The sequence below is a fragment of the Polypterus senegalus genome, chromosome 12, assembly GCF_016835505.1.
Source record: "Polypterus senegalus isolate Bchr_013 chromosome 12, ASM1683550v1, whole genome shotgun sequence".
NCBI classification, from domain to species: Eukaryota; Metazoa; Chordata; class Cladistia; order Polypteriformes; family Polypteridae; genus Polypterus; species Polypterus senegalus.
This window is the reverse complement of record NC_053165.1, coordinates 31,356,154-31,382,652: the sequence shown is the minus strand read 5'-3', so window position 1 is coordinate 31,382,652 and position 26,499 is coordinate 31,356,154. Positions and strand designations below refer to the sequence as shown.

The following is a 26,499-nucleotide window of genomic DNA, read 5'->3' as shown; positions in this document are numbered from 1 at the left end:
CATGTTTAGTAGACACCACATTTTACTTCGTTTTTTGTGTTCTTTGTCGCCTTAAGGAAATAGGAGTTAAGCCTGTTCTGCAGTCTGGCATAGTTAAAGGCTTTGTAGACAGTGTTAACTGTGAGCTCTTTTTCTGATGGATATGTGCCTTTGGGAAATCTGAAGGCTGCTTACTGTCTTGTTACATTCCAACACTTGGTATGGAAAGCTCTGTGGTTCAGGCACTCTGAAGGGGCTGGGAGCCATGACATATGAAGACCTCTTTCTATTAATAGTGTGCCCAAGTGTAGAAATGTGGTGCAGGTCTCAAACTCATGATCAGCATTTTCCCCACTTTATGATCTAGGGTGGTTTTCCAGTAAGATATGACACAAGAACAGCAATGGCGCTAATGTAGGTCACGATACCAAAGATAATGGAGAAGACTGCCAACCATAGAGCTTGGCGTGATGCTGAGATCGCTCCACTGAAGTCTCCTTTCACCGAGGCCTTGTGAGTCTGAAAAAAAGAAAACATAGATTTGACTATGTGTGTATATAAACTGCTCAAAAAAATTAAAGGAACACTTTGAAAACACATCAGATCTCAATGGGAAAAAGTAATCCTCCTGGATATCTATACTGATATAGACTGGGTAATGTGTTAGGAACGAAAGGATGCCACATCGTTTGATGGAAATGAAAATGATCAACCTACAGAGCCCTGAATTCAAAGACACCCCAAAAATCAGAGTGAAAAAATTATGTGGCAGGCTAGTCCATTTTGCCAAAATTTAATTGCAGCAACTCAAAATTGTACACAGCACTTTGTATGGCCCCTGTGTTCCTGTATACATGCCTGACAACATCGGTGCATGCTTCTAATGAGATGACAGATGGTGTTGTGGGGGATCTCCTCCCAGATCTGGACCAGGGCATCACTGAGCTCCTGGACAGTCTGAGGTGCAACCTGGTGGCATTGGATGGACCAAAACATAATGTCCCAGAGGTGTTCTATTGGATTTAGGTCAGGAAAGTGTGGTGGCCAGTCAATGGTATCAATTCCTTCATCCTCCAGGAACTGCCTGCATACTCTCACCACATGAGGCCAGGAATTGTCGTGCACCAGGAGCCACTGTACCAGCATAGAGTCTGACAATGGGTCCAAGGATTTCATCCTGATACCTAATGGCAGCCAAGGTGCCTTTGTCAAGCCTGTAGCGGTCTGTGTGACCCTCCATGGATATGCCTCCCCACACAATCATTAACCCACCACCAAACTGCTCATGCTGAATGATGTTACAGGCAGCATAATGTTCTCCATGGCTTCTCCAGACCCTTTCACTTCTGTCACGTGCTCAGAGTGAACCTGCTCTCATCTGTAAAAAGCACAGGGCACCAGTGGTGCATCTGCCAATTCTGGTATTCTATGGCGAATGCCAATCGAGCTGCATGCTGCTGGGCAGTGAGCTCAGGGCCCATTAGAGGACATGGGGCCCTTGGGTCACCCTCATGAAGTCTTTCTGGTTGTTTGGTCAGAGACATTCACACCAGTGGCCTGCTGGGGGTCATTTTGTAGGGCTCTGGCAGTGCTCATCCTGTTCCTCCTTGCCCAAAGGAGCAGATACTGGTCCTGCTGATGGGTTATGGACCTTCTATGGCCCTCTCCAGCTCTCCTAGAGTAACTGCTTGTCTCCTAGAATCTCCTCCATGCCCTTGAGACTGTGCAGGGAGACACAGCAAACCTTCTGGCAATGACACGTATTGATGTGCCATCCTGGAGAAGTTGGACTACCTGTGCAACCTCTGTAGGGTCCAGGTATCGCCTCATGCTACCAGTAGTGACACTGACTGTAGCCAAATGCAAAACTAGTGAAGAAACAGTCAGAAAAGATGAGGAGGGAAAAATGTCAGTGGCCTCCACCTGTTAAACCATTCCTGTTTTGGGGGTCATCTCATTGTTGCCCCTCTAGTGCATCTGTTGTTAATTTCATTAACACCACAGCAGCTGAAACTGATTAACAACCCCTTCTGCTACTTAACTGACCAGATTAATATCCCATAAGTTTCATTGACTTTATGCTATACTCTGATTAAAAAGTGTTCCTTTAATTCTTTTGAGCAGTATATATACAGTGGTGTGAAAAACTATTTGCCCCCTTCCTGATTTCTTATTCTTTTGCATGTTTGTCACACAAAATGTTTCTGATCATCAAACACATTTAACCATTAGTCAAATATAACACAAGTAAACACAAAATGCAGTTTTAAATGATGGTTTTTATTATTTAGGGAGAAAAAATCCAAACCTACATGGCCCTGTGTGAAAAAGTAATTGCCCCTTGTTAAAAATCACCTAACTGTGGTGTATCACACCTGAGTTCAATTTCTGTAGCCACCCCAGGCCTGATTACTGCCACACCTGTTTCAATCAAGAAATCACTTAAATAGGAGCTGCCTGACACAGAGAAGTAGACCAAAAGCACCTCAAAAGCTAGACATCATGCCAAGATCCAAAGAAATTCAGGAACAAATGAGAACAGAAGTAATTGAGATCTATCAGTCTGGTAAAGGTTATAAAGCCATTTCTAAAGCTTTGGGACTCCAGCGAACCACAGTGAGAGCCATTATCCACAAATGGCAAAAACATGGAACAGTGGTGAACCTTCCCAGGAGTGGCGCCCACCAAAATTACCCCAAGAGCGCAGAGACGACTCATCCAAGAGGTCACAAAGACCCCAGGACAACGTCTAAAGAACTGCAGGCCTCACTTGCCTCAATTAAGGTCAGTGTTCACGACTCCACCATAAGAAAGAGACTGGGCAAAACGGCCTGCATGGCAGATTTCCAAGACGCAAACCACTGTTAAGCAAAAGAACATTAGGGCTCATCTCAATTTTGCTAAGAAACATCTCAATGATTGCCAAGACTTTGGGAAAATACCTTGTGGACTGATGAGACAAAAGTTGAACTTTTGGAAGGCAAATGTCCCGTTACATCTGGCATAAAAGGAACACAGCATTTCAGAAAAGAACATCATACCAACAGTAAAATATGGTGGTGGTAGTGTGATGGTCTGGGGTTGTTTTGCTGCTTCAGGACCTGGAAGGCTTGCTGTGATAGATGGAACCATGAATTCTACTGTCTACCAAAAATCCTGAAGGAGAATGTCCGCCATCTGTTCGTCAACTCAAGCTGAAGCGATCTTGGGTGCTGCAACAGGACAATGACCCAAAAAACACCAGCAAATCCACCTCTGAATGGCTGAAGAAAAACAAAATGAAGACTTTGGAGTGGCCTAGTCAAAGTCCTGACCTGAATCCAATTGAGATGCTATAGCATGACCTTAAAAAGGCGGTTCATGCTATAAAACCCTCAAATAAAGCTGAATTACACAATTCTGCAAAGATGAGTGGGCCAAAATTCCTCCAGAGCTGTAAAAGACTCATTGCAAGTTATCGCAAACACTTGATTGCAGTTATTGCTGCTAAGGGTGGCCCAACCAGTTATTAGGTTCAGGGCGCAATTACTTTTTCACACAGGGCCATGTAGGTTTGGGTTATTTTTTTCTCCCTAAATAATGAAAACCATCATTTAAAAACTGCATTTTGTGTTTACTTGTGTTATATTTGACTAATGGTTAAATGTGTTTGATGATCAGAAACATTTTGTGTGACAAACATGCAAAAGAATAAGAAATCAGGAAGGGGGCAAATAGTTTTTCACACCACTGTATATGTATGTATATATATATATATATATATATATATATATATATATATATATAAAAGCAGAAAGGGTTGGGTATGTTGCTGTCATTGTATTTTTGGCTGGTATATTTATCTAAGGTCAGGATAGAATGAGCAACTGTGGTGGCCAATGCTGGACAACAGCAAACAATATCAAAACTATCTAGGAACAAAATCTCGAAATACTTGTGTCACATAATCTGCATGTCAACCCATCTAGTTAACTCACAATATCTGAAACATGATTTTTTTTTTACTAAAATATTTTTTTAATAAGCCACCTCTGAAAAACACTCTCAAGAATGAACATAGAACATGCTCAGAAGCTAACAAACATTTGAATTGTAGGCCCATATGCAATATAAATACAGTACACTCACAACTGAAGAACCTTAGGATATTTTGTGGCAGTGATCTGTTAACTGCACATATGAATTGACCTTCTGCTTGTTGAAGCATCTTGGGTATGCATGAGTACAAAGCATATTCTCTTCTTAATAATATTTTCAGTTACTCTTCAACTTTAAATCTTCAGTTGTGTACATACAGTGGATTGAGAAAGTATGCAGACCCCATCACTTTGTGTTGTGCTGCAGCCTTATTCTAAAATCATTTAAATTTAATTTTCTTCCCATATGCAACACTCAATACCTCCTAATGCCAAAGGGGAAACAAAAATTGTAGAAATGTTTGTGAATTTATTCAAAATAATAAAACCAAAAAGTCACATTAACACCTGCTGTGAATGATCAATACTATTGATAATTGCCAGAATGTTTCTGCATCCTGTTTGGAGTCCACCTGTGGTCAATTCAATTGATTAGGCATGATTTGGAAAGGCACACACCTGCCTATAGAAGGTCCAATAGTTGACAATATGTTTAACAACAAAACCAAAGCCATGAGGTTAAAGTAAGTGCCTGTAGAGCTTAGGAACAGGGTTGTGTTATGCCATACATCTTAGGAAGGCTATAAAACGTGTGCAGCATTCAAGATTCCCAAGAGCACAGCTGCCTTCATAATTCTTAAATGGAAGAAGTTTTGAACAACCACGACTCTTTGTAGAGCTGCCCACTCGGAACAGGCAAAGCAATCATGGGAGAAGGGCCATGGTAAGAGAAGTAACCAAGAACCCAATGGCCAGAGCTCCAGTGAACCTGTTTGGAGATAGAGGAAAATTCACTTAGGACAACTGTCACTGCAACATTCCACTGATAATGGGCTTTATGACAAAGTAGCCAGACAAAAGCCTCTTCTCAGTAAAAAACATGTGGAAGCCCACTTGGAGTTTGCAAAAAGGCTCCTAAAGAACTCTTAATGTGAGAAGCAAAAAACCAAGATGTAATGTTTGGGAAAAACCAGGCGCTGCTCATCACCTGTGTAATAAATACCATTCCAGCAGTGAAGCATGGAGGTGACAGCATCTTGCTGGGGGGTTGTTTTTCAGTGGCAGGGACTGGAAAATTAGATATGCTTGAGGGAAAACTGAACAGTAAAGTACAGAGATAATCCTTAATAAAAACGTGTCTCGGGGCTGAAGGTTCTCCTTCCATAAGCACAAAACAAGGGCCACACAGGATAGACTCTAGGTTTATCTTTGAGTGGTTCAGCCAGAGCCTGAACTTTAGCTCAATGAAACATCTCTAAAGAGACCAGAAAATAACTATCTACTGATGATCTCCTTCCAACACGAAAAAGGTAGAGGGTGTCTACAGAGAAGAATAGCAGAAAATCCAGGTGTATGAATCTTGTTGTGTACCCAAGAAAACGCCAGGCTGTAATCACTGCCAAAGGGGCTTCAATGAAGTACTGAGTAAAGGATGTGAATACTGTGTATTCTAAAATTAGTTTTGTCATTGTCATGTAGGTGTTGAGTGTTGCTTGATCTTGGAGAAATATGAATATGAATGATTGTCGTACAAGACTGCAACATAGTAAAACGTGAAAAAAGTAAAGGCGTCTGAATTCTTTCAAGGTCCCTCCCTAATGGCTTTGTTGGCATCTTTTTACCTCTTTTAAATCTCTTCTATTTTGTTAATGGGTGTGGAGCTTTTTCATTTTCTGTTTATTAAGAATCTATAATATTTTGCCTGTTCAACTGCTTGTTAGCGCAAATATCTAATCGGCCAATCACATGGCAGCAACTCAATTCATTTAGACATTGCCAAGATGACATGCTGAAGTTCAAACCAAGAATGGGGAAGAAAGGTCATTTCAGTGACTTTGAACATAGCATGGTTGTTTCTGCCAGACAGGCTAGTCTAAGTATTTCAGGAACTGCTGATCTACTGGGATTTTTCACACACAACCATCTCTAGGGTTTACAGAGAATGGTCCAAAAAAGGGAAACTATCCAATGAGTGGCAGTTCTCTGGGTGACAATGCCTTGTTGATACCAGAGGTCAGAGGAAAATGGCCAGACTGGTTCGAGCTGATAGAAAGAGAACACTAACTCAAATAACCACTCGTTAAAATTGGGGCATACAGAAGAGCATCTCTGAACATAACACGTCGAACCTTGAAGCGGATTGGCTACAGCAGCAGGAGACCACACTGGGGGGGTGACTCCTGTTCACTAAGAACAGGCAACCGAGGCTACAATTCACACAGGCTTACCAAAATTGGACAATAGAAGATTGGAAAAATGTTGCCTGCTCTGATGAGTCTCAATTTCTGCTGTGACATTTGGATGGTGGGTCAGCGTTTGGTGGTAGTGGTGTAATGGTGCGGGAGATATTTTCTGGGGACACGTTGGGCCCCTTAGTACTAACTGATCATCATTTAAATTCCACAGTCCACCTGGGTATTGTTGTTGACCATGTCCATCCCTCTGTGACTGCAGTGTACCCATCTTCTGATGGCTATGTCCAGCAGGATAGCATGTCACGCCACAAAGCTTGTTCCAGTCACTGTCTCTTTTGTTCAAGGAGCTTCTTATTTAAATTCCATTTTATGTCATTACAGTGATCCCTCGCTATATTGTGCTTCGACTTTTGCGGCTTCACTCCATCGCAGATTTTAAATGTAAGCATATCTAAATATATATCACAGATTTTTCGCTGGTCCACGGATTTCTGTGGGCAATGGGTCTTTTAATTTATGGTACATGCTTCCTCAGTTTGTTTGCCCAGTTGATTTCATACAAGGGACGCTATTGGCGGATGGCTGAGAAGCTACCTAATCAGAGCACGTATTACGTATTAAATAAAACTCCTCAATGATATACGATATGCTTCCCGCATGGTGCTTCGCACACTTCAAAGCTCTAACAGCCCGTATTGATTTTTGATTGTTTGCTTGTCTCTGTCTCTCTCACTCTCTCTGACATTCTCTGCTCCTGACAGAGGGGGTATGAGCAGAGGGGCTGTTTGTTTAGAAGATACGGAACGGTGCCTGTAAAAAATGCTGAAAGACTACCTTCACATTGATCCCCTCATTGCGGCCGCTTTATCGCGGTGCTTCCCATACTTAAAAGCCCAACAGCCCTATTGATTTTTGCTTGTTTACTTTACTCTCTCTCTGACATTCTCTGCTCCTGACCGTGCACTCCTTTGAAGAAGAAGATACTGTATGTTTGCATTCTTTTAATTGTGAGAAAGAACTGTCATCTCTGTCTTGTCATGGAGCACAGTTTAAACTTTTGACTAAAGGGTGTTATTTCATGTCTAGAGGGCTCTAATAATGTTAAAAACGTATTTAGAAGGTCGTAAACAGGTTTTCTATGCCCCAACTGTGAAAATATTAGATTTATAAATAAAGAATCCTACTTTATGGAAATTCATTTATCTGTCTGGAGTGGATTAACCGCGATAAACGAGGGTTTACTGTATAACTGTGCGGAGAATATTTATAAACTGTGGGGGAGAGTTTCTAAGGGCTTAAAATATATAAAAATAACCATACAAACATTTGGTTTCTACTTCGCGGATTTTTCACCTATCGTAGGGGGTTCTGGAATGCAACCCCCGCGATCGAGGAGGGATTACTGTAACTGGTTACATATAACCAAGTGTATTGTTTCTTTACTTGTTAAAACCCCAAACAACTGTTTCAGATTCCTCTAATAGATTTATTAATCTGCCATAGCTTTTGCTAAAAGGATTTTATTCTTGTTGTTAATTCTATACGATTGTACAGTTAAAAAAGGAAAGGAGCACCGTGCAAAGGTTTGGGCACCCCAAGATATCTGAGGTCTCAGATAACTTCTACCAAGGTCTCAGACTTTAATTAGCTCATTAGGGCTATGGCATGTTCACAGTCATCATTAGAAACCCCAGATGGTGAAAAAAAGCTGTATAAATTCTCTGACTCCTCAAACCTTATTATAACAATCAACAGCCATGGGCTCCTCTAAGCAGCTGCCTAGCATGCTGTAAAATAAAATAATTTGATTCTTACAAAGCAGGAGAAGGCTACAAGAAGGCAGCAAAGCATTTTAGGTAGTTGTTTTTATCATTTGTAATTTTATAAAGAAAAGGCAATTAACATGAACAGTGGTGGGCAAACTGAGGTCTGGAAAACCAAGAAAACTTTCTGAAAGAACTTCCTGTTGGTAGAAAGACAAATAAAAACCCCTTTGACTGTTAGGAAGATTCAGCAGACTCTGAAGTGGTGGTGCACTCTTCCAGCAAAAATATGAGTTTCATGGTACAGCCCCAAAATTCAGTGCCTGAAGTTTGCAAATGAACATCTAAACAAGCCTGATGTGTTCTGGCAACCAGTCTTATGGACTGATGAAGTCAAAATTGAACTTTTTGTCACAATGTGTAAAAGTATTTTTGGAGAACAAAGGGTGCCAAATTCCAGTAAAAGAACACCTCTCCAACTCTTAAGCATGGGTTTGGATCGATCAGGTTTTGGATTTGTGTTTCAGCCAATGGTACAGGGAACATGTCATTTGTAGAGGGAAGAATGGATTCAAATAATTACAAGCAGATTCTAAAAGCAAACATCACACTATCTGTTAAAAAAGATTGCATCCTACAACAAGGTAATGATCCAAAACACACCTCAAAATCTATAATGGAGTACCTCAAGAGGTGTAATTTGATAGTTTTGCTATGGCCACCAGTCTCCCAACCTAAACGTTGTTGAATATCTGTGGATTGCTCTTAAAAGAGCAGGGAATGTAAGATACCCCAAATAAGAACTGAAAGATGCTTAGCTCTCTACAAAAAGCTTTTACAAGCTATGACACTTGCCAAAGGGGGTATTCCTAAGTACTGACCAGTGTGATAGATGGCCAGGAACCCTGCCCCGCTGGGACGCCTGGAGTAAGGAGGAACCGGAAGAGCAGCACTTCCTTTCTCTGAGCACCTGGACGGTCCTTGTTCCCTGGGGGACAGCGCTTCTGGGACAACAGGAAGTGCTGACGGACCAGAGATGGTTTATGCCCAGAGTGCTTCCGGGTGCAAGGGCAGCACTTCCGCCACACTGGGGAGTGCAGCCGGAAGTCCATCATCAGGCACCTGGAGCACATCCAGGGCCAGATAAAAGGGGCCACCTCACTCCATTCAGGGAGCCGGAGTCGGGTGGAAGAAGGACAGATCTTGTGAGACAGGAGTGGAGGCGGCCAAAGGAACCAAGGACTGTGCATTGTAAATAGAATTGTAAATATTTATATGAATAAACATGTGTGTTGTGGACACTGCGTTGTCATATCTGTCTGTGGCCAGGCTACCTCTTACACCATGTTGGGTGCCCAAACCTTTGCTTCAGGCCCTTTTAATTTTTTTGGTATTCTGTACTTGTGAATGATGAAAATAAGGATGTAAACTGGCTTAAAATACTAAAGAATTGTGTCAATTTAATTTTGTGCCTTTTGGCGATCAGTTCTTCTTCTGCTCACTTAACTATTCACAGTAACATACATTTTAAATCTTTTGCATACCACTGTACTGTGTCTCCTAAGCTATATTTTTAGATGCTGAGGTCAGTTAGCATTGGATGCAGCCAATCATCCTAGTGCATCTTTACTGATGTTCCCTGCATTCTACTCTAAGCAGTGAGTTACAGCACTAGTTCTCAACCTGTATTACTCCAAGGTCCCCAAGTGGACCAAACCAATACGTGAGGATTTGCACTCTTGTACTTTTACTACTATCTTGACAAAGGTTCTTGTTTTTGAACTTAGACTTATTAACAACACTATTTCCGCTGCTTCAACCGTTACCCTGCATTAATTTTAAAGCATAATGCAAAATTAATAACCCGTTTCACAAATAGCCGGTATGTTTTTATTAATTAAAAATTAGAACAATCTAGACGAGAACAAACCATTCAACCCAACAGAGCTCTCCAGTCCTTTCCATTTAATTTTTCTACCACACTACTTGGTCACTTATTCCAAGTGTCTATGGTTCTCTGTGTAAAGAAAAACTTCCTAATGTTTGTACAAGTTTCCAACTGTGTCCACTTGTTCTTCTTTAACCCATGTTACAATAACAGTCTCGATCCACTGGGCTAATTCCCTTCATAATTTTAAACACTTAACCTTACCGCTGGGAGGTTATCCACTTGTGGCGAACTTACAATAATGCAAGTTTAAACTATCCACTCTTTTAATTCTTTGCATTTATATAGCGCTTTTTCTCACTACTCAAAGCGCTCGGCAATTGCAGGTTAAGGGCCTTGCTCTAGTGCCCAAATGAGCAGAGTCCCTTTTGGCTTGTACGGGATTCGAACCGGAAATCACTGTATGTACTTTTTATTCTATCATGTCTCCTCTTAATCTTCTTTGGTTTAAACTGAAAAGGTTTAGCTCTTTATTCATTCTAAATAATTCATCCACTGTAGCCCTGAAATCAGCCTAGTTGCTATTCTGCAGACTTTTTCTAGCACTGCTAGTCTTTTTTTGTAACCTGGAGACCAAAACTGCCCCCAGTATTCAAGATGAGGACTTACCAGTGTGTTATAAATCTTGAGCAGAACCTTCTTGGACTTGCACTCCACACATTAGGGCACTATATAACCTGACATTCTGAACACTGTCTGGAAGTTAATAGTGTTGAGTCCACTGTGACTCCTAAATCCTCTTCATAAGGTTTACCTAAGTGTACTTCCTATGTGTAATACTTTACATTTATTGACATTAAATTTCATCTGCCACAAATCTGTCCAAGTCTGTGTGCTGTGCAAGCCCCTCTGTAATCATTCAATGGATTGTAGAATATCTGCTGATTCACTTATTTTGGTCGTTTTATCATCTGCAAACTTAGCCAGCTTTTTACTTATATTCCTAAAGATCATTGTAGCAGCGGCCCTAGCACTGACCCCTGTGGAACACCACTCTTAACATCAGCCAATTCTGATGACGTTCCTCACACCTTAACTCTCTGCTGTCTGAGCCAGTTTTGCATCCATCTAAAAACATCACCCTGAACTCTCACTTCTTTTAATTTGATGCCCAACCTTTCATGTGGCACCTTATCAAATGCTTTATGAAAGTCAAGCTACATAATATCATAGGCTCCACTTTGATCAAATCCTTCTGATGCTTCCTCGTAGAATTCCAGTTTGTTAGTAAAACATGACCTCCTTCTTCTGAACCCATACTAAGTATTCAGTAAACCACCTGTTCTTGCCAAATATTGCTAAATCTTGTCATTAGTAATTCATTCCATTTGTTTTCCTGTGATGCACATTAAGCTTACTGGCCTATATTTTCTTGGATCTCTCTGGTCACCATTTTTATATAACAGGATCATATTTGCCATTTTCTAATCCTTTAGAATTTACCCAGTGTGCATTGACTTCTTAAAAGTATGCATCAAGACTTTAAATATGTATTTGCCCAGTGCCCACCTCCTTAAGAACTCAAGGGTAAATATTATCTAGTCCTGGTGATTTGTTTGATTTCAGCCTATTGAATCTGAGCAGTACTTCTCTCTCTACAATTTCCAAATCTCTCATTATCTCCTTAGAATTCTCTTTTACCGCTGAGAGGTTATCCATTTTCTCACTTTTGACAAACTTACAAAAATGCAAGTTTAAATAATCCACTGTTTCACTCTCTGTATTTTTATTCACCTTAACTATTTCTGATGCACTTCACCTCCTCCTTGGCTGTTCCTTTACTAGTAAAATACTGAAAGAATCTTTTAGGGTCGTCCTTCGCCTTATCTGCTATGTTCCTGTCCAACTGTCTTAGCCTCCCTAATATCCTCCTTAATGGTTGCCCTCATGTTCTCATATGCCCTATGATTCACATTGAAGCTATTAGTCTTAGATAGATAGATAGATAGATAGATAGATAGATAGATAGATAGATAGATAGATAGATAGATAGATAGATAGATAGATACTTTATTAATCCCAAGGGGAAATTCACATAATCCAGCAGCAGCATACTGATAAAAAATAATATTAAAGAGTGGTAAAATGCAGGTAAAAACTGACAATAACTTTGAATAATGTTAACGTCTGGACCGGAGAAAGTACAGTCCCCTGCGGCGCTCCTGTGTTGCTGACCAGAATGTCAGACCTGCAGTTCCCAAGACGCACATACTGAGGTCTGTCCGTAAGATAGTCCATGATCCATGCCACCAGGTACAGTATGTATATACTCTCATCTCTGTCAGCTTGTCCCTAAGGAGCAGAGGTTGGATGGTGTTGAAGACACTAGAGAAGTTCTAGAAACATAAATCTTACAGCACCACTGCCTCTGTCCAAGTGGGAGAGGGATCGGTGTATCATTTAGATGATGGCATCCTCTGCTCCCACCTTCTCCTGGTATGCGAACTGCAGAGGGTCAAGGGCGTGGTGGACCTGTGGCCTCAGGTGGTGAAGCAGCAGCCGCTCCATGGTCTTCATAACATGTGATGTCAGAGCGACAGGCCGGAAGTCATTCAGCTCACTAGGATGTGATACCTTTGGGACTGGGTCTTATACACCTTACTAGCAAAATACCCGCGCTTCGCAGTGGCGAAGTACTGCATTAAAATTTTTATTAAGAAGAAAATTAAACCATTTTAAACTGAGGGAAAATATGCCAATAATTATTTGTTAAGGATCTCTTTGTATATCATGTTGTCAGTTCGGCCCTCCGGTTGTAACATGACCAAGCTGTGCGCTGAGCTTACTCTTTAATCAGTTTCATGGTTTGTTTCAATTACGACAGTATTTGCAGGATTTGTTGTGTTGAAGTGACATTCGGCATCTGTCAAGCGTTGTAAGCACACAACCGGTTTCATCGATAAAATCACATCCAGCTTTTGAGAGTTTAAACATTCATAAACATCAAAGTGTCCACTACTGAAATCGTCACCTGTGAATATTAGATGTTTAAGAGGCATTGGCAGTTGTCGAAAGGTGTAAGATATTTGGCCATTTTGGTACACTTGAATGCGACAACCGAACAATTCAGCAGCAGCCATTAATTCACATGCAGAACCATAGGTGAAGGGCTTAAGCATTTCACTCTTCTAGTGCTCCTGTGTAGTATAATTATCTCCTGTACCATCATCAGTCCACACCTTGAACCTGTCCCAGTCATTCAATACATAAGACACAATGTTCCTCCGGATATCAAGAGTGAGCCTGATATGGTCGTGCAATATGTAACAAAGAGAATGGAAAAGGTAGGTGCCATCTCTGGGCATGGAAACCACTCGGTAAGTGACAGTTCTTTGATCGATAGTGATCACCTCTATAGACATGGTAATGGGGGTTGGAATGATAAAGGAAATGGGTACCTGAGAAATGTAAAGTAAGTCTAAAATACCTATACAATAACTATAATTGTAATAAACAATAAAACAGAAGAGGAGAAGCCGTGGATTAAACAAAAAGGCTGTAGTTATCAGTAGGGAGACGTGATTCCCGTGGCGAAGCAAGGAAGAGAATGTAGAGACCTGAGCGACGGACGGTCTTATATAGGCAGGCAGCCAACAACGTGGGAGGCGTTGGGATGGGGGACCCAACGCCACCTCACATCCCAACGCCTCCTCACACAGTGGCCGAGCTGCAGGCTATGGACGTATATATGTACATAAGTAGGATTCAGTTAGCGTTGGGAACCCGTGTACCAAATTTCTTGAAGATGGGCCCATAAGTAACAAAGACTGTTGAAAAGTTCAATATGGCGGCCAACAGTGGCATCATACCACCGAAATAAGTACGTACATTGGTTTCGGTTAGTGCAGGGAAGCCGCCTACCAAATTTCGAGAAGATGGGGCCATAAATAAGTAAGTTCAACATGGCGAACGTTGTTGACCGTTATGACCATTACGCATAGAATGAAACCTGCTTAACTTTTGTAAGTAAGCTGTAAGGAATGAGCCTGCCAAATTTCAGCCTTCTGCCTACATGGGAAGTTGGAGAATTAGTGACGTTGGAAAGTTAAATATGGCGGCTGACAGTGGCGTCATACCACCGAAATAAGTAAGTATATTGGTTTCGGTTAGCTTAGGGAAGCCACCTACCAAATTTCGTGAAGATGGGGCCGTAAATATAAAAGTTCAACATGGCGGACGTTGTTGACCGTTATGACCGTTACGAGTAGAATTTCGAAATGAAACCTGCTAAACTTTTGTAAGTAAGCTGTAAGGAATGAGCCTGCCAAATTTCAGCCTTCTACCTACACGGGAAGTTGGAGAATTAGTGACGTTGGAAAGTTCAATATGGCGGCCGACAGTGGTGTCATACCAACGAAATAAGTACGTACATCGGTTTCCGTTAAAAGTTCAATATGGCGGCCGACAGTGGCATCTTACCACCGAAATAAGTACCAAATTTCAGCCTTCTACCTACACGAGAAGTTGGAGAATTAGTGACGTTGGAAAGTTCAATATGGCGGCTGACAGTGGCGTCATACCACCGAAATAAGTATGTACATTGGTTTTGGTTAGAGCAGGGAAGATGCCTACCAAATTTCGTGAAAATGGGGCCATCAATAAGAAAGTTGAATATGGCGGACATTGTTGACCGTTATGACCGTTATGCATAGAATTTCGAAATGAAACCTGCTTAACTTTTGTAAGTAAGCTGTAATAAGCCTGCCAAATTTAAGCTTTCTACCTACATGGGAAGTTGGAGAATTAGTGATCAGTCAGTGAGTCAGTCAGTCAGTCAGTCAGTCAGTGAGGGCTTTGCCTTTTGTTAGTATAGATTCAGCTTTTTTTTATTGCAGCTTTTTTCCAATTTTTTATTAACCTACTGCAGAGTTTTTTTTAAGTTTCCTATTAATTCCAAATTTAGATATCTACCTGCCCTACATTATATGTAAAACATTTTTAAACCTGTCCCACTGCTACTTGACTGTCTCCACACTTAAAAGCTTATTCCAGTCTATCCTCCTTAGACATTGTCGCATTTGCTTCAGATTTGCCATACCAAAGTTCAACTTAACAATTTCAGTCTTTGCATCTGTACTCTTCCAAAACCCTAAGAATTGTATTATTTTATGGTCACTTGACCCTAGTGGTTCAATCACCTCTACACCTGCAATTCTATCCCGATTATTACAAAATACAAAATCCAGACAGGCTTCACCCCATGTTGGTGCTTTAACATGCTGTGTTAAAAAACAGTCACTGATTACTTCTAAAAGTTACTCTTAACAAGTTTCCAACTGTGTCCATGTGTTCTTGTTTAACTCATTTTACAATAACAGTCTTGATCCACTGGGCTAATTCCCTTTATAATTTTAAACACTTCAATCATGTCTCCTGTTAATTTGCAAGGTTATCCCAGTTAATATTCGGCTGGTTAAAGTCCCCCATGACTAATAATACCCCCCTGTAACTTGCCTTTTTAATATTACCAAAAAGATGTGCATTGAAATTACTGTCTGCATTGGATGGTCTATAACACACTCCTAAAATAAGGCCTCTTTCGCTAATGCATTCCAAACGAAGCCAGATGTCCTCACTAAGATGGGACTCATTGTCCAACTGAAGAGGAATTGCATTTAAATTCTGTTTGACATCAACAGCAACCCCACATCCTCTGTCTATCTTTGCTAAAAATGTGTATCCCTCTATGTTATACTCAACACCATCTTTGTTATTTTGTCAAGTTTCTATTATTGCTATAATATCAAAATTATGCTCTGGTACATTCAACTCCAACTCACTTGTTTTATTTTTGATACTTCTAGCATTAAGGCAGGCTATTTTTAATTTGTTACTCATTTTACATTTACATTTAATTACTATGCATTTTTTATTTTATTAGAGCATTATTTTTTTAATCATAACTTAAAATGAAACTTAAAATGTCTTAAGAATTAAAGAAAGAGCTGCCAGGCAAGAGGAGAACAGGAAGGCCCAAGAGAAGGTTTATGGATGTGGTGAAAGAGGACATGCAGGTGATGGGTGTGACAAAGCAAGATGCTGAAGACAGGAAGATATGAAAAAAGATGATCCACTGTGGCAACCCCTAACGGGAGCAAGAAGAAGAAGATGAAGCATTAATTACTGAAATATAGAATTTGTCACTGCAGATATTTCTGATAACAGCAAAAGCTGCTCACTATTCTCTTGGCACAATTATTACTTCTTAAATTAGTACTAATATAATATTAATGATACAATATTATTATGTATTACTAAAAAAATAAATGAAAAGTAATTTTTAAATTACTTTTTGCTGCAGATATTTATTAACTTAAATTTCAGACGTTACTTTGTTTTCCTCTGGATTCAGCACTGGAGCTTTTCCACCAGCGATAGCCACGTTTAGCACAACTGGAAATGCAAATACATTTTCTCTCCACATACAACAATCACTTCAGTGGAAAAGACAAAAGCATCACACAGGGAGGTCGAAGCAATCGGGTTAGGCGTAGACAGACGGCCAATCCTCACATCTGTGTAGTTTTAAAAAGTGAGCACAGCAGCACCATGTGTAAATTCAATTTAGCATCTCCTTCATGAGACTGTCTCATATTTGGTTTCATGCTAAAATACTGAATGTTTTTATGACAGTGAGAAGTGTCACCTTCTTTTCATTTTTTTTTGTTGGGTCATCACAAACAGCCCATGCCCATTCTAACTACAGATTATTACTATAGTTACAGTATATACGAAACTAATATTAAAGGGGGCGGTTGACAGAACTAACAGTCATTGTGCGCTGCATGTAACACATTGCAGCAAACCAGTTCTTGGCTTGAAGAGAAGATGAAATGGATCAAGAAACTGGTTGCAGGACATGGTTTATTTAACAATTGCAAAACTTAGGCAATAATTAAAGGAGCAAACTGGGAAACTATTTACATGTAACCATAATCCTCTCACTGTTCTGGCTGCGAAGGGTGTCCTACCTACCAAAGCTTTCTCTTCTACTTATTGTTTTCTGGCTGGTGTGTTGCTGAAGTCACACCGCCATCATCTCCTTTCGCTCTCCACCTGTAAACCCAGAGGTTTTCGTGCCACTGCGCAGTCAACAACAACACCACCTCTCTCTTCTGTGCAGGCAGAAATTCCCTGGACTGCACACCGTTTAATCCAGTTGACATGCTCACCACCGCACCTGACACCGTTCCAAAAGCAAAGCTTCCCATTCTAGCCCAGCCCTTCATTTTTATTTCACCAGATCGTGATGCAACTTCTTTTTTCATCTCCATGTCAGTCTTTTGCATGTTGTGCTAATTTACATGACAGACAGCTCTCCACCTCCCTTGTCAGTTCCACTTTTGCCAAGGCAGCAATGCAGCATCCTGGCTGAGATGCTACAGTATTTTGAATTTTTTGATAAAACAATCTACTTTACATAGATTAGTTTGACAGTGTTTCAGTGGCTTGGTTTTTTAGTGACTTCTACAGCTATTTCGTTATTATTTTCATTTATCTTGCTGCTCCTTTAAAGGTTTACTGAGCCCCTGAGTTGAGAACCCCTTCATTACAGTATGGGATGTGGCCACTTTAAGGCTGCAATCCTTTTCTGATTTTCTGTTTAATGTTATTGATGAGATAACCTGAAAAGTACAAGTTCCCAAGCTAATAGATACTAAAATAATACTTTACAGCATATATGCTTGGGCAGATGAAATTTAATGTCAGTAAATGTAAAGTATTACACATAGGAAGTAAAATGTTAGGTTGGAATACACAATGGGCGGTCGGAAAATTGAGAGAACACCTTATGAGAAGGATTTAGGGGTCATAGTGGACTCTAAGCTATCGACTTCCCGACAGTGTTCAGAAGCCATTAAGAAGGCTAACAGAATGTCAGGTTATAGAGCACGATCTGTGGAGTACAATTACAAGGAGGTTATGCTGAAGCTTTATAACACACTGGTGAGGCCTCATCTGGTGTCCTGTGTTCAGTTTTGGTCTCCAAGCTACAAAAAGGACATAGCAGCACTAGAAAAAGCCCAGAGAAGAGCGACTAGGCTGATTCCAGGGCTACAGGGGTTGACTTATGAGGAAAGATTAAAAGAGCTGAGCCTTTACAGGGTAAACAAAAGGAGAATAGGAGGTGACATGATTGAAGTGTTTAAAATTATAAAAAGAATTAGTGCAGTGGATCTAGACTGTTATTTTAAAATGAATTCCTCAAGAAGAACGGGGAATCGTTGGAAACTTAAGGGTAAGTTTCATACAAACATTAGGAAGTTTTCCTTCACACAGAGACGTACCATACACATTATCAAGGAAACATTAAGTGGACATGACCGGTGAGCTTTGGTGGGCAGAATGATCTGTTCTGGTCCTGATTCTTATAATATATTCAGATGATACCATACATGATATTGGTATGTAGAAATTCTTTCATATATAAAGGCCCAGAAAGCAAATGCACATGTACATTTATTTTACAGTAAAGGGTGTTCCTCACATGCCTGTTTTGTAAATATTTGCTACACCGTGCACACGTGTCCATTGTCAACAACTGAACGGATTCAGAAAGTCTTTGAAATGTAGGAAGAAGTGAGTGTCAAAACTGGGAAACCATTTGCCGCCGTACAGCAAGCATTGATGTCAATCTTAATTCTTAGTTAGAAAAAGTTAAACTTAAATCTCTTTTAATATTTCTAAGATGGAATGAATTCAAATGCAATATGGAGTGTTCTCATTGATGTAAATAACATGCATGAATTTTGGGTGATGTAATGATTGTTTGGAAATGATTGTTCTTCTAAGCAGGATTTCTTCTGGTTCATGATCTCCCACCATTTGTGGGTATTTTTCAGATGGTAATGCAACACAAGCAGACAGATGTTGCTTTGTCTGTGTTTGTGAGAGCTGCCTGAAGTAGACAGGCATCTCATTTGTCTACTTCTACAGGAATAAGCGTCAATTGAATTTTACTGAACAGACCTGACTCCTTAATTTGACCTGTTTCTAACTCCTAAACTCCAGTAAAACCTGAAGATGTTTAAAAGCTTGTAACTATAATCTGGCCCTAGCTGACATTTTAGTCAGCACAGATATGATTTTGACTAAAATAAGAGACTTAATACTGATAGGAAAGCCTGGAAACTGAAAGGATTTATAATGAACGAAAGGCATCAGAATGGATTGGGGGGTTAATACTTCTGTGTATTGTCAATAATTGTAGGTGGTGATCCCAATCTGAAAAAAAAAGTGCCAGGCTTTGAAATGTTCAGGGGGAACCAGAAGGTGCATGCATGCTGCATTTCTTTTGGGGGGAGGACCACAAACTGGCAATCCACCAATATGTTGAAAAAATACCTTTAATGAGATGTGCTGTCCTCATAAGGCTGCACTCAATCCCTCACAATCTGTTACTAATCCTCAAATCCTGTCAGAGCGCTTTAGAAGCTCACAAGTTATAGTAAAGTGCTTGGTGTTTTGGTTTTTCACATTCTGACAGGTGTATTTCTAACCTGTAGAAAGCTTTATCGGGGCTGTGGGTTCTGTTGTTACTGCTAATAACTTTCTCCCTCTCTCAGATACAGTCACACTTTCCATTTGGTACGGCAGCTGTCAAGATTCATAGACTGAAAAGTCCATTCGGTCCACTTCTTGCTTTAAAATCAGTGTGATATTCTACATCTTCACACTTTGTGAGGTATTTTTTAAGGTTTGTGGTTATTTCTTTAATTCATTTTACAAACCGATCATAACACTATGAGATGCAAAGTCCTAAATTTCCACACGTTATATGGAGTGAATTTATGATCACCAGTTAGCTTAACATGCACAATCTTTACATGCATATCTTTAAATTGTCAGTGGGACAAGATTATCCTGTAAATATTCTGTTAACACAAGGAAACATAGACTCCACACAGTGAACGGTCCTCTGTATTCCAACATACAGGCTCACGTATTATTTACAAGTTAAGTTCTGAAGAACTGCCATTCTGATTCTTCAGGCCAGTCACTGGAAATCCAAAGCATGCACTTCATTCTTTTATTCATACTCAAACTGACTTAATCTAGTTCAGGGCTGTTGTGGAGGTTTGTAGAAGAGCCTGCTGGAGGGGGGGAATAATATCTGCACAGTATGGATTCTGTCAGTAATAATGTAAAATCACTGCCATTCATCATGTTGTTTCTTAATTAAACAAAGACCACACTCACCTTTTGTGACAGATAGAAAGCAGCAATGCCCAGCGGCCAAAAGCAACAGAGCATTGAGAAAACAGCCAGTCCCACGTAGTCTTGAGGAATCATAAGAGAGAAATTGCTCTCACTGTCCGTCTCACTGCACTCACTTGAGAAATCCTGTGGGACATAGACATGTCAGTGGGTTAGGAAAACCCTTTGGATAGATGTGCTGGGATATACCAAGTATAGAAATGTATTTTGAAGTAAATTTTGGACAATAGCACTCAGTAAATGATGAGCAACAATGTTCTACGTTGAGCTGTTTGTGCTGCTTCTTGCATAAAATTTGGAGGTTGTCCATGGTACAGTTTTTTCTTTTATGGCAATCATGGTGAGCAGACACACAAAAAGCATTCATAGGCAGATAGAACAGTACCTCAGCATGGTGAAAACCAGGCCACCAAATAAAGAAATAACCCTAAGGGAGTGGATTACAGAAAGGTACACAGTAGTAAATGCATAAAATAACAAATGCCTTGCCTCTCTTCAGAGTCTTTCTCTGGCAAGGGATGAAGCCAGTGTAACAGTACGTTCATCTCTCCTGACCCTGGGTACTTCATATCTCCCTCTCTCATTACACTCTCCCCCATTACTCTGTTTCCTGTTGTTTTTCAAGCCCAGTTTTTTTTCAGACACTTTTTGGACTTTGTTGTGTTCTGGTTTTGTACAAAGCAAGATATTTGGACTAGTGATTTTTTATGTCCAGTCCTAATGTTTGCTTATAATGAATTTCCAAGGGTCAAAATTGACTAAGTAAGGTCCAGGGGCCTCATGTATAAACGGTGCGTACGCACAGAAATGTTGCGTAAGAACTTTTCCACGTTCAAATCGCAATGTATAAAACCTACACTTGGCGTAAAGCCACGCACTTTTCCACGGTACCTCATGTCTTGTCGTACGCAAGTTCTCCGCTCGGTTTTGCAAACTGGCGGCACCCAGCGTCAAAGCAATGGTACTGTTCTTGTGTGATTACTCATTATTTTCATGACGCGGCTTTATAAATACACAGAAACTAACCGCATATTGTTTATTAGTGTAATGCATCTGATTGTAATTAACTCGTAACAATATAATGGTCCAGGGAACAGCCATAGTATTCCAAATACCATAACTGCTTTAGCGTTGTTACTCTCACTTCTCCTTCTTCTTCTTCTTCTTCTTTCAGCTCCTCCCGTTAGGAGTTGCCACAGCGGATCATCTTTTTCCATATTTCTCTCACTGCACCACTCGGAGTATTTATATCACTGTATCTGAGTGTGAATCACAGCAGCAGCTGATCGGAAAGAGAATTATCGGTATACGGCATTAAGCACACGCTGTCTCTGCCACGCAAAAGTTTCAAAGCCTTTCCTGTACGGACCTCGCGGTTCAAAACAGTTTAATCCCAAGAACTTTAAATGCAGCCAATCAAGTGCTCCTTGTAGAACTGTTTGTACTTATAAGTACAATCACCCCACTGTAAACTTGCACTATAGTTATAATATCGCACAACCTGAGCCACTTTATAAAGCGTATTTACATATGATGACGATATCATTTTTAAGGTGAAATGCAGCAAAATATGTTTGTTAAATTATACAGATAAAACTTTAACTTCATTTAAATAATCTATATTCTTCACTGGGAGTGTCTTTAAGGATAGAATAATTAAACATGTACTACGAAGATATTTCAATGTTCTTTAAACGTTTTGAAGAATCGGCGCTAAGCTTACAGATGGCTTAACGTCTATTACAGAGCTGATTGTATGGCGATCGGTTACTTGGGAAAGAAAAGCACTGACTGCAGTGACGGCTCGCCAATATATATTGAATATAAAACAGAAAGATAAAATAACAACACAGCTAAAACGCAGCGACAAATTTCGCAAAAGTTAAATGCTTGTGTCATGAGCACGAGGCGGCTAGTGTCTGCAACATACGTGGCCATCCACCGTGCATGACATTGGCGGCGAAGGAGCCACCGATTCTTCCCTGCCCAGTGCCACCACAAGCCTAGAGCCGCCCTGAGTACTGCTGCAATAAATTATTTCATCGAAGTGAAACATGTTTAATAACGTGCTTTAACTCCTATCATCATGAAAATGACATCACGTATACATCTCAGTATTTTAGTTATTCAGAGAGCTGTAATATCACGAATGTAATGGACTCTGTGTCCAGTTGGAGGAAGAGAGCCGGTTTAAAAAGCAAGTAGTGATTCACACACATAGAGCACATAGAAGATCAAATACAAAACAAAGCATTTAACGTGCTACTTTAATTACGATGTGATTTTAGAAACTGGTTAATTAAACAATTTTAAGATGAATTTTATGATGTTCTACTTTAATGACAAAATAAACTACGTGATTAAAGTGGAAATGTCGAGATTGAAGTTGACATTTCGTGCTTTTTCCCCACCGTGTGCCTTTTTCTCTGTACCCTAATAAGCTTTCATATGACACTCAGACAGTGGGCTTACAACTCGGCTTTTCACGGCGACTTTGATATGTGACTTCTTTTTATTTCCGGCACTGTGCGATTTTGTGGATGTGAGCTTTTATGTTTCTCCAACACGCTATGCCACTCGATCAACTTCCTTTTGTTGATTATACCACGGCTTATTTGAACAAATAGTATGTTTTTCCTTTGCCTCCACTTGGTATTCGCTGAAATTCTTATATTTTCCCGTGCTTTTCCCATTGTCTTTTCACAGAAGGCTGCGCTTAAGGGCGATTTATATTGATTTGCATATTCAAATAGGCGTAATTCTGGGAGGATTTGGGGCGTTACATAATGCGCGTGCACAAGCGTTAGTTTTCACGCTGATCGGGATTTATGTAGCGGAAGAACGTGGAAGTTGGAGTACGCACAGATTCCTGCATCTGGATTTTTCTGTGCGTAAGCACATTTCGGCTTTTGTGCTTACGCCATGTTATAGTGCGAGTTCTACACACGGCGTTATACATGAGGCCCCAGGAGAATATATGCCATCACACTATCTGGTCACCACTGAGTTAAAGGGAAAGGGACACCCATTGGTTCCTTCAAGTTCATCTGTTCCTTTTCATTGCTTACTAACCTAATATTCAGACCGCCAACACCTAACAATAGCCCACTCAGGGTAGATAATGTTGACCACCTATGCACATTCTATCTGAGTGTGCCTCAACACTTGTGGTAAGGTTGGCCTTTTTCGGCCTGAGATTTTTCTGAATATTTTACCTCCTCCACCTAGCCAGACACTTGGTCTGTGCATTCTTTGTACATTTATGGCAGGCAGTGTGGTGTAGTAATTAAGGCTTTGGACTTCAAACTATGAGGTTATGGGTTCAAATCCTGCTATTGACACCATGTGACTATAAGCAAGTTACTTGACCTGCCTGTACTCCAACTGGAAAACCAAACGAAATGTAACCAATTGTATCATAAATGGCATTATTTGCTTTGAAGAAAGGTGTCAGACAAATAAGTACATGTAATGTAATTTATGGCTGGGATATCCTTCAACATGTGCTTACAGTAAATCCTCGGTATCCTATACTGATTTGCTTATCTGTTACAAAAGTGTTGCCCAATTTGGGGGCATTCATGGTTCATTCATGTCTATTCAGAGCCAGTGACAGCACAAACACAAATTCCATGATGCCTATCATGAAATGTCAAAACATGAGATTGAGCAATAACGGGTCTGTGGTGTCCGTAACTGTCAGGGGCTAAACTTGCAATACTATGAATGGACCAATGTGTGTCTACCTATCACCAAGAGCCATGGGTAAGTCATTAAACTCCATTTGTGATGGAAACCAGGATGAGGAATTCCCAGTAATATCACAATGATTAAGTACTTGCCTTTTGTACACACAGCCTGTTGCCACTACCAATTAATGGTTTAGTGAGGTCCTTGGATCAGCCCTGCTATGGTCGCTCATGACCTGTGGCAGAGTGGCACGAAGAAGACTGAACCTGACACTTGACATTAGAGGAAGTACAAGTCATAACAAGGTGAACCTGCAAGGGTGAGAGCGGAAGGCCAGTGTGTCCACCCAAACCTGTCCCAAGCCAGTTGCACACCCAATAGCAGGCGTCCCACCAGAACCTGAGCCCATTTTCCCCATATTATCAATGTTTCACTATTTGCAGTTTCCGTTTCCACAGGATTTTCCAGGTGCGCAATCCCTGTTGATAATGAGGATTGAGTTTACTAAGCAATGTCCAAAATAAATGTCATTTTCTAGATCAGGGCCTAACCCTGAAAGCAAACTGGGATGAAAACCCCAGTTTAGCTATTCTTACTCTCTGGAGCACCCTGTTAAATCAATTAAGCCTCATATTATTGCCAGGTACACTTTGGAGACCTCTCAGACCTTGGTTATGATTTAGTAACCTCTACAAGATATGGCTATGTCTGTAAATTGCCGACCCTTATTCATTCTGCAGATCAGCTTTCTGACTGTCACTCCAGTCAATGGGGAAATTTTTTTTTGGTTTTATGCCTTTGGAAAAGCTTCCCTGTCACCAAGCTTGGAGTGCTAGAGTCTGAAAAATAACCATCATCTTATTAATATTTAATGAGAGTTGTGAGAAGCCGCCCATTGGGCAATGAAGTGAGTGCACTGTCTGCTGTTTACCTCCCAGCACCTTTTCTTCAGAAAGGTTTTTCTTATAAATTATTTAGCTGTATGTACTGACAGGCGGAGGCTTTACTGTGGAAGCTGGCAGTGGGAGCTTCAAGCTGGGCATAACTTGGGTGTCTGCTGTAGTAGCAGAATGAGTCTGGTTGCTAATACAAACCTTGTAGTCAGGCAGGAGCTGGGAAGGGAACGTGGGGTTAATCAGATCAGCTGAGAGTACCCCATCACCTGTGCTATAGTTACTCTCCTAAGTTCTAACGCTTTCATCTGTCGTTTATTTTAACAAATGAAATTCCAATACATCTAATAATAAATCATTATTCTTCATTTCTGGGATAGGAGTAACTTGGCCTCCAGAGTTAGACGGCTGTTCCTTCTACTGTTTACTCCCACCTGCTAAAGGTGCATATGTGACACATATGGTGCAGGGTGCAGATCTCTCTCTCTTCAAGCTACGTAAACAAGTTTTGAGATTCTAGTTCAGGGAGAAATTTTCTAGAAATGACTAAATAATCATAAGATGGTTTCTTACCTCACAGGCAGGGACCAATTCCTCTTCCTCCATCCCATAGCTGACACTATGGATGCTCTGTCCTGTTCTGTGAATCTGCACATCTGTGCTTTGTCCTTCAACAAGATCTACATAGGTATTCTCTGGGTCCTCCTTGTGCTGTAGTCTAGAGCAGGCAGCTAGGTACAAGGATTCCAGGCTGTGGGGCAGAGAATCTGGGTCCAGCAACTGGGTGGAATGGTTCACCATAGACAGCCAGCTTTCAGAGCTGAGGCTGTTGGTCAGCAAAGGATGATGTAGCTCCTCCTGAGACTCCATGATCAAGAGACAAAGCTAATAGGCTCTTCGGAAATGGAACTTGGCCTTCCTTGCATAAATCTGGTGATTCAAGCCTAACATGGCATGGTGGTGGTGTACTTTCTCATGTGGCTCCTGTCATTGAAGGATTTAGGCATGTTATCATCTACGAGAAAATGCAGCAGAGGAAAAGAGGGTGAAAAATGAAATGATGTGGAGAACATAACTCTGTTAATGCAAAAGAAAAATCAATCATACAGGTAGGGGATAAGTAAAAGAGCACATCATTCATGCAGCTTCAATGCTGATGGAGAGCCAGGGTCCTGAAATTAAGCAAATGAAGTAAATGACTCAAAGACGTTGACACCAAAGGCTGGACATCAAGCAACAGCAAGGTAAAACAAGCAGTGCTCGCACACTTGTCAGGTCAAACATGAACTGGCACTTGATCTCATGCAATACACCAAAGTTGCATGACTGCCATGATAAAGGTCCCTACTGTACTTACCCATGGTCCCGGAAAGGTAGCCAGTTTCTTGTTGATCCACTCAGAGTTGTCCACCCACTTGTAGTTCAGATGAGCCCAAAAGCTTTTTGCCAGTATCGGTGGTGGTCTGTGGCTTACAGTAGGATCTACTATCCCCTCTCGCTCTCTCAGTCTCTCTCTCTCTCTCTCCCGTTCTCCCTCTGTCATCTGCTGGGTCCTAATGCTTCCCTGCTCAAGCCCAGCACTGTAATTTTAAATAGAAATGTCCTAATTTATGAAGTCTGTTCTTACTAGGAAAGTTTACTATCTGCAAGTGTGCTGTTGTGTATATGAGTCATAGG

The 26,499-nt window shown here is 40.7% G+C and overlaps 1 protein-coding gene across 1 annotated transcript; it reads right to left on the bottom strand.

Annotated features, from left to right (window-relative positions):
• tmem91 (transmembrane protein 91) lies at positions 1 to 26,261 on the bottom strand. Its single transcript, XM_039772359.1, has 4 exons — positions 26,180 to 26,261; positions 25,396 to 25,837; positions 20,222 to 20,365; positions 1 to 498 (listed from the first exon to the last, which is right to left on the bottom strand). Exons 2-4 carry the CDS (start codon positions 25,690 to 25,692, stop codon positions 343 to 345), a joined length of 597 nt encoding a protein of 198 aa, XP_039628293.1. The 5' UTR covers positions 25,693 to 25,837; positions 26,180 to 26,261; the 3' UTR covers positions 1 to 342.
• Positions 26,262 to 26,499: the final 238 nt, after the last annotated feature.